The 8,973-nt window shown below is 36.7% G+C and overlaps 2 protein-coding genes across 4 annotated transcripts; one reads left to right on the top strand and one right to left on the bottom strand.

The window, feature by feature from the left end:
- The first annotated feature begins 592 nt into the window (after positions 1–592).
- LOC125208367 (U-box domain-containing protein 5-like) lies at positions 593–5,098 on the top strand. 3 transcript variants are annotated; one of them, XM_048107977.2, is made up of 6 exons: positions 593–815; positions 1,890–1,972; positions 2,355–2,540; positions 2,644–2,751; positions 2,890–3,995; positions 4,134–5,098. In XM_048107977.2, exons 2-6 carry the CDS (start codon positions 1,919–1,921, stop codon positions 4,879–4,881), a joined length of 2,202 nt encoding a protein of 733 aa, XP_047963934.2. In that variant the 5' UTR covers positions 593–815; positions 1,890–1,918; the 3' UTR covers positions 4,882–5,098. The 3 variants fall into 3 exon arrangements, with proteins under 3 accessions (XP_047963934.2, XP_047963925.2, XP_088921976.1); XM_048107968.2 differs by having other exon boundaries at positions 594–1,162; XM_089065850.1 differs by lacking the exon at positions 593–815 and having other exon boundaries at positions 2,377–2,540.
- Positions 5,099–5,446: 348 nt separating this feature from the next.
- On the bottom strand, positions 5,447–8,521 carry LOC148932216 (tubby-like F-box protein 5). Its single transcript, XM_089065819.1, has 5 exons — positions 8,164–8,521; positions 7,211–7,577; positions 7,033–7,120; positions 6,426–6,555; positions 5,447–6,341 (listed from the first exon to the last, which is right to left on the bottom strand). The coding sequence occupies exons 2-5, from the start codon at positions 7,550–7,552 to the stop codon at positions 5,666–5,668; spliced, it is 1,236 nt and encodes a 411-aa protein (XP_088921945.1). The 5' UTR covers positions 7,553–7,577; positions 8,164–8,521; the 3' UTR covers positions 5,447–5,665.
- Positions 8,522–8,973: the final 452 nt, after the last annotated feature.

Consider the following 8,973-nt stretch of genomic DNA (forward strand, 5'->3'; position numbering starts at 1 on the left):
GAATAGATAGATTAAGATTGGGTTTAATGAGTTTCGATGAACCAATCACACAACCTCACCTCCACTTAAGTTTTGTTTTTTTGTTTTTTTTTCCAATATTTCATAATTTTCAACGAACTAAACTAAATTAAGAATTAGGCCAATAATACAGCACTGCTTGTGGCTTGTATATTATTGACAGAGACAGATGTCTTAATTAGGAATACCATCATTATTTTATCATCTCCAATCCATGACCTTCGTGCTTTTCTATTATACAAAATAATAATTTCAGCCTTTATCATAAATTATTGAAACTTGAAGATAATCACACAACATTAAGCAGAATAGATTAATGTATTACTCCCTTCGTTTTTTAAAAATATGGGTTTTGGAAAAATATAAACTTTGAAGACAACGTAAATTAGTAAAATGAGAAAAAAAGAAGTAATTAATAGCGAATGAATCCATTTTATAGATTCATAATAAAAAAAACTAGCCAAAAAAAAAAAAGAAAGACTAATCAAAATGGCAAAGGATAATTATTACTATTATTTGGGGATAGATTATTAAACAAAGATTCTTGCTTTATAGAAGAAAAGTTGATGGTTGACTGCTTCTACAACTTCAACCACCATTGCTAGCTACTGTCATAATTCTTCAAATTATCATCTCGTCACACCCAAATTCATATAAACCTTTAAAACTCTACCAAGTTGAATAAAGAGACAATCTTTCTATGTGGTTTCTCTTCTTTTCAGTTTTGACCATAATTAACTGAATGGTGCTTTAATTCCAAAAGCCCTCTCTCTCTGCATTCATTGATAGAAAGCAAGGTGACCCACATCATCATGTTCGGTTCTGGCTTTTGGATTGGTTCTGATTTGAAGGGTCATATTGATTTGGCATGAGAATTTGTTTGGTGGGTGCTTTAATTGTGGTGCAAGCACCTCAGCCAAAAGGGTTTAGGTGTTCCTTTTCAATTTGAGATAAAGTTGGCATCTTTTTACCATTTAGGAATAAAGAAACACTCATCTAGTTTTTAGTTGCCACTGTTTTTGCTCTTCTGGGACGATTTCGGATAGGGATAGAATTGGCTCTGGTTTTGATCATCAAAGATTTTCAGCAAAATTGTGTTGCAAAGAGATTCCTTTTTTTGTGTGTGACATGAATGTCAAAGGGGGTAAGGTTTCCAACCCTTTTATCTTTATTACTGTAGTATTTGATATTTGGGTTTCATTCTTTTCGAATTTGGTATGTGATTGCTCTGTTTTCTGTGTTTTAAATGGAATTTCTAGTTTGTAGATGGCAGCTTCAGTGCCATTTTATTTATATCTGATGAATTTTCATGGATTGGGGGGAAAGAACAATGATCTTCAATGTGTTAGGTTGGAAGAAAATGTTTTTTTTTGAATCATTTTTTTAATGTAGTAATGGTTTGTTGTAATTATAGTTTATCTACACGTTTATGGGAATCTTGTGGCTGTATAAGTTCAAAATAGTTTCTTATGCAATTAGTTATTAATGTAGGATGTTGAAAATTTGAAACAAACGTGTTTCAAGTGGAACGAGGAGCAAGCACGTTTGAGTATATTGATTCTTAAGATATAGACTGCATTTCTTGATTGTTAGCTGTAATATGGGGAAGTTTGAAGAGTTCTTGATGCATAAAAATGCATTATTTGGCATGCTTGTGTTAAACCTTACTAATTATGTATATTTACATTTGGTCATTGATTCTGCTTTGTAGAAATTTTGTATTCTGGTTCATAAATGGAATTTTGATGTTATGACGTACCTGAATGTCTATGTAATCATATTAGTACTATATGTTGAGAGGTTAATTGGTTGGTAGACATAACTTGGATCAACAAACTAATATAGCTATGTCCTTTTTTTGGCATTTGAAGGTTTCTAATCTGGGAAACCTGTTTCTTCTATGGGAAATCATGCCGAAATTGTTGAAGGACTGCTGCCAACTCAGACCTTCAAGGTATAAACTACTACCCTCTTATACATTTCTATTTTTCTACAAAGTTTGTTTTATAAATATTTTGGTTAGAACTTCGGAATATCTTGGTGTTTTTCAAATTTTAATTTGTATTCTACTGTTTCTTTCTTTATTTTGGTATTGAAAGGAATCTTCGATTTTTCAACAAGAACTTTTCTGTGATCCAATGAAGTGTTGCATTCCGAGTTTTGTCACTATATCGATCTAAGTAAAGCATTTTAACTTTTATGCTTCGATCAAATTTCAAATGGTCCATTTGTCAAGTGTTTCTACATCAAAATCATCTATGTTATTATCTGCAATCATATACGAGTTTGTTCAAATTTTGTTTTCTTAAGGACTCTAGATATAAATATGATTGTAGGTGCACGCTCAAATGTGTTCAGAACTATTTAAGGTGGTCGTTCGAGTTTCGAAGAACTTTCCAGAAATAGAAGCAGCCCGACCTCGATGCTCTTCAGGAATAGAGGCTCTTTGCTTGTTAAACAATGGTATTGCAAAAGCCAAGTCTCTGCTGCAGTACTGTAGTGAGTCAAGTGTACTTTATCTGGTATGTGTCTCACTGTGCTTCAGTCTCGTTATATGAACTTCTTGTTTTTCTGTATCTGATTGCTATATTGTTTTAACGTTCGATACTCATTTAAATCTTACAGGCACTTACTGGTGATGCAATATTGTCCAGATGCAAAAAATCGAGAAATTTATTGGAGCAAAGTCTCTGCCAAATTCAATCTATGGTCCCGGTGGCGCTGGCTGCCAAGGTGAGGAACCTATGCTTAAAATAACCCTCTTTTCGTTTTCCTTGTGAAGACTGATACGGCACACAATGTTTTGTTATCGTAATTTTACATTAGTAATGCTGATGAAAGTCATTTGTTCTCTCCATTATTTACCATCAGATTTCTGGAATTATTGCTGATCTAAGTAGTGCTGCATTCTATCTGGATCCATCCGAAGAGGAGGCTGGAAGGATTCTTCGGGAATTGCTTCACAGATATGGCTCAACAGTTGATTCGACAGAGGAAGCTGCACTTGCTGCTATTCACACTGTATCATCCCGTCTTCGTATTTCATCAAAAAAGGCTCTACTGACGGAGAAAAGATCTCTCAAAAAGTTGCTTGAGAAGTTTGGAGAAACTGAACCAAGCAAGAGGAAGATATTGATATTCTTCCTGAATCTTCTGAATAAATACGGAAAGGTTATTGCAGAAACGCAAAAGGACAACCCTTCATCGGAGCATGGCAACCATTTCCCAGCTCCAAACCCGTATCTTTTAACATATGACGTGGAGCTCCGTGCAGATTATCGATCTAATGAAGCTCAGATCAACATCTTGAGCAGGCCCGTGCCACCTGAGGAATTCATATGCCCTTTGTCATCGAGGCTAATGTATGATCCGGTTGTCATTGCATCGGGGCAAACGTATGAAAGGATGTGGATCCAAAAGTGGTTCGACGAAGGTCAGAATACTTGCCCCAAGACTCATGTGAAGCTTCCTAATATGTCTTTCACATCAAATACTGGTATGAAGGATCTAATCATCAAGTGGTCTGCCATGCATAGTGTGTCCGTTCCCAACCCGAAGATGCAGGAGGGACATCTTAGGTCTTGGGATTCCATCAACTCCATCAACTCCATTGCTAGCCTGACCAATTCCATGAATGATCTGAATCTTCCACTAGATTACAGCAATGTGTCGATTGGATCTAGTCACGGTTCAGATTACTCGAGCACCAAGATCAGTAACGAAACGAGACCTACTACACATGAAATTGATTGGGTGTTTCTGTCAAAACTCAGTACACTGCCTTGGAATTCTCAGTGCAACGCAATCGAGGATGTCAAGAAGCGACTGATGCACAATGATCAATCTTGGTCTAGTATCCCGTCAAGAAAGTTTGTCCGAACAATCATCGGATTTTTGAAGGAGGCCCATGACCGCCATGACATGGAAGCGCAGATAACGGGATGTCTGCTATTGTACGAGGTGGTGCAGAAGCAGGGGTAATTATATCTCCTCTGTTTCTTCAACTTTTATTAGATGGCTTTAAAGCTGAACTTTTTCCTTATCATTAGTAGTAAAAGTACTAATTAGTTGAGATGATTACTTCTGCTAATCTAATGTTGTTTTGTGGCATACAGAAACAGTGTTTCGTATTTGAAGGAAGACGAGTATGGTCTGTTAGCATCGCTTCTTGACACAGAGGTCTCCAAGCAAGCTCTCTCCATATTGAGTGAGCTTTCCAACCAACAATGTGGTCAGAAAATCGCTGCATCGGGTGCTCTCGCTGGCATCTTTAACATACTCGATAGCCAGATTCTGGAACTGCTGGAACCAGCCTTAAAGATACTGAGAAACCTTTCCTCAAACGACCATGTCGGTTCCTTCATAATCCCTTCAAAACTGATTCCCAAACTAATCCCTTTTTTTGAAGACGACATCCTGGCAAGTCACTGCATAGCCATTCTGAAGAACTTATGCGACAGCGAAGAGGCTAGGCTTGCAGTTGCTAACACAGATGGTTGTATTGCTGCAATCGCCAAACTACTCGAGAGAGAGAATCGGGAGGACCAAGAGCACGCGGTTTCAATACTACTCAACATGTGCTCTCAGCGCGCCGAGTTCAGTGAGTTGGTGATGGAGGAGGGCGTCATCCCCGGTCTCGTTAGCATCTCTGTCAACGGGAGCAAGAGAGCAGCCGCGATGGCGATGGAAATGCTACGGATTCTGAAAGAGGATACAGCCGGAGAAAACTCGGGAGCAGATGCTGCTAGTGTAATAGAGTCTACCCCACAGAGGTATGACAGAAACACTCCTAAAGCATCAGGATTTTTGGGCAAATTTTTCTCTAAATCAAATGGGAAGAAGAAGAAAGAAGTAATGAGGTAGTGCTTGGGAATATAGCTTGTTCATTATATGTAGCTGTTTGGGAATATATAGATATATAGTTAGGTGTATATGGAGTATACTATTTTGTAGAAGGTTTTTGATGCCTTATACTAGGTTTGTATAGCATTTTCTGGTTATGTTGATTTGATGTTAATCCATATGAAATTAGCACTGACTTAATTTCATCATCTTATTTTAGATTACTATTTTTGTCTTATTTATTGTTTACACTTGTACCTTGTTGGTATATCCCTCCCTTTATTTTTGCATGGGATTTTTTATTTTGTTATCCTATCTCATAGTATAAGTTTAATTAAATAAAATTATTTACATTTGTATTATTAAGAAAAAGCTGGAATAGGTCAGTTGGTTAGAGCGTGTGGCTGTTAACCACAAGGTCGAACGTCCAACCCCTTCTTCTAGCGATTAATTATTTTTTATTTCCTTGAATTCTTATATAGCTAAATAATCAATTTAAGTTTTGATTTTAGGTATGTACTTAGTACTTATTTATTTAGTATTATTTTTAAAATTGGATTCAAGATAGTTCATGTATATATACACATTGATGGCAACATTCATAACAAATTTTATAATCCCAAATGAATATCCATTGATTCAGAACAAGTGTTTCTTTCCATCTGAGCTTCTAAACTAGCAAGTTACTAATACTACCTGCACAGTAAAAGGTTCTCAACTCGAAAGCAGCATCGTGCATCTCCGGTCATGGTGCCCTCTGCAAGCTAGACAATGATCTTAATGTACGTAATACATTCGCGGCTCATCATTCACAGGCCGGTTTGGTGTCGAAGCTGCTCAAGCAGATTGCGAAAGCTTGAAATGCAGATAGAGGGTAGCGATAATCCATGGTGAAAATGTCTTTCCCAATCTTTCCGAACTGCAGAATCACCTTGTCCTGTTCTTCAGCAGGAATATTCAGCGAAGGGTCGACAGCAGCCACAAGCTGGAAGTTTTTAACAGACGCTACTGTTACACGGCCTTTGAAATTCAGACACCAGCATTGTAAATGCTCGTGCCACCTTGGGGCCTTGTTTTTCAGAACGAGCGCATCCCCACAATGTGGCGTTGGGACAGGCAAAGTTGTGAGGTTCGGGGAGCTGAAAGATATAGCTGGCTCCTTTTCTTTCGAATCCCTTAGGGTTGAAGACTTGTTGTCATCACTATACTGGGGAAATGAGGTCGGGGTTGGGGCAACGCCACCCTCCTGAATAGAAGAGACTGGGATCGAGAGCATTGTGGAGTGCATCCTTCTAGGACCTCTCGTACGGAGAACATTGAGTTCATATGAAATGGTGGCCACACTGTAGTTATAAGCAGGTAATTTTGGAGAAACTTGCTTAGTACTAAATCTTCGACTGTGTCGACTCTTATGCTGAATTGCAGCATCAGTTGGAGACTGGCTGTCATATATGGTAAACTTGGTACCCAGGAAATTGGATCTGATCACAGAAATGCAAACTAGTATGATTAAACGATCATTTTAGATTCTGACAAAAATGGTGCATGAGAAATGGCCTGCGTACCTAAGTTTTCCAACATAAGTATTGCTGGCTCGAGAAAAATCATCAGCAACCAGAGAAATTAAGAAATCCGTGCTCGTCGCCCTTCTCATCTTTCTGGCTGTCAGCAATAATTTATCACTCTCATCTTCAGCTGCAAATATAGATTTATGAATCAGCTCTTTACACGATGGTCTACAAAAATGCCAAGTAGATTATCAAAAAGAAAAGCTCTTTACAGTTTACACAGAAAGTTCAAAACAAGCAGATATTCCATCCTCATGCTGATAAAAAAAAATGTTCAATTCTGGACAGAAGATTAAAGATACACCAATGAAACAAGAGATTGCTTCATGGATGAGACAATTCGTTCGTATATATAGATGTTGGACACATTTCACAGGAGATTGCATTAAGAACTAATTACAAACGCAAGCCAATAATGTTAATTTGCAGACTGAGCATGTAAAATGCATCGATGTACAAATATGTAGTTTGTTCAAAATCTGTAATCACCATCCATAAATCGCGCTGCATAAACAATTAAGCCTTCGGAGATATAAGTAGGTAGGTTTGGGAAATCATAAAAGCATTGCAGAATCATATTATCGAAGTGAATAAAACAACTTACAAGGGGTCAGACCAAAACACAGGCGATATGTAGAAGTTGCCCTATCCCTCTTGATAAAGCATTGGACTGGAGCATCTCGAGGTCCCGGCTTGAAGCAATAAACAAACCACAAAAGTTTAGGCTGATAAAAAGTATCCTCATAACCAGGTCTACTACTAAGACAGAATGCATAAGATACCTGCTTTAACGAAATGGGGAATGTCAATCTCCCACATTCCTCAGGGGTTTTAACGATTTCCTTGGAAACTTCCCTCCATGATCTACAGACCGATGCACAAGAAACAACAACCGCCCTTGCAGGCCAAGCAGTCTCACTCTCCTCAACCCTTCTGATGATATCCAAGAGCAATTCCGGAGGTAAATTTGCCCACTGCCCTTGCTCCTCTACTGGCTCCGAAAGAGTTACATCAGGGGCTACAAAAGACCTATTATGGCTGCGCCAGTGCTTCACCTCGACCCCTCGCCTTGACATGCTACCAAACCCATCTCTCATCTCCCTTAAAATGCTCTTGAACGACATCGTGAGCAATTTCCACAAACGTTATCTTCAAGTATATATCAAAAGTCAGGCAATCAGAAAACAATAAGTAACTTCTCCGATTCGAGAAATCTCCTGAGAAACTATACTTTCTTAGCACAAACAGAATCACAATTCAGTTCCATACTTACAGATCTGAGACAATTATTGCAAGCTCAAATCCTTATTGAAAAGAGAGATGCACAAACGCAAGAAATCATATTTGATCTACCTTAAGAATCAGTGAAAATTCCAATTAAACTAATATTTTGCATTCATTAAGCTACAAGATGGAAAATTTAAACATTTAATATCCAAATTCTTCAGATTCACGAATGCCCACGCAAAAATTTATTCAAATCCAAACACCAATGTTGAAGTTTCTATAGAAAACTAAGAAAATCATGAACTAAAATCACAGTGCAAAAAGATTCAAATTTTCTGGAAATTCCAGAAGATAAATTGAAGCATCCACACAAATAAGCTAAAAATAAAATCGAAGAGAGAAAAATTGTTAAGAAACACATAAATCGGAAGAAATCAGATTCAGATCCATAGAAATGCAAACACATAAACCTAATCATCTTCCCTAATTTCTCAGATTTAACCTATACCTAGCTGAAATCGCCGCCGTCTCCGCTGCCTTGACAAGAAATAAGATCAAACTGTGATCACGAGCTCAGAACATAACAGCTGTTTTCATAAATCTGTGGCCCTCTCTCTCTCTCTCTCTAGAAATGTTATACTACCACTAATACATACTGTGTGCTATGTTTTACAGTTATGTATTGCTATTTAAACAAGTTTTGAATTGAACTGGTAAATCTATGAATTTTTCAATTTCTGAGAATAGGACAAAGGTGTTTAACTGAATTGAAATGGAAGATTACTTTTTGTCGATAATTCACGATGGATTGATGAATTGGTTATTCAAATGAGAAAGGCTTTCAAGGTAAAAAATTGAAAATTTGTTATTCACATGGGAAAGAATTTGAAGAAATAATTAAACATCATTTGACAGTGAGCTTTTGGTGATTTAAAAATGATGGCAATCTTCAATCGAAAGTGCATTCTATTGTGAAAGTAATCAAAATTCGATTTTTGAAAAAAAATATTACTACAACAATAAAATATTTCATGAAAAACACAAAAAACTTTCGGATGGGGATACAATACAAGGGATAATAGCAATTTTGAATAAGAAACTTTAGTCAAATTCATAATTTTTTAAATTTAAATATTAAATTATAATGTTTCAATTTTTTCCATTTTGTCCTATTCATAAATAAATTGGCTGTCTTTGGATAATGTTAAAATCAACAATGTTGCAATATAATAAAAAAATAAAAGAAAATATTTATTTTAGTGAAATTCTTTGTTTTGAATATCATTAGAGACAATACTTGTTTAAAATTCTATTACAA

Source organism: Salvia hispanica, chromosome 2 (genome assembly GCF_029641045.1).
Source record: "Salvia hispanica isolate PSC_SH4W2 chromosome 2, Shi_PSC_v1, whole genome shotgun sequence".
Lineage (NCBI taxonomy): Eukaryota > Viridiplantae > Streptophyta > Magnoliopsida > Lamiales > Lamiaceae > Salvia > Salvia hispanica.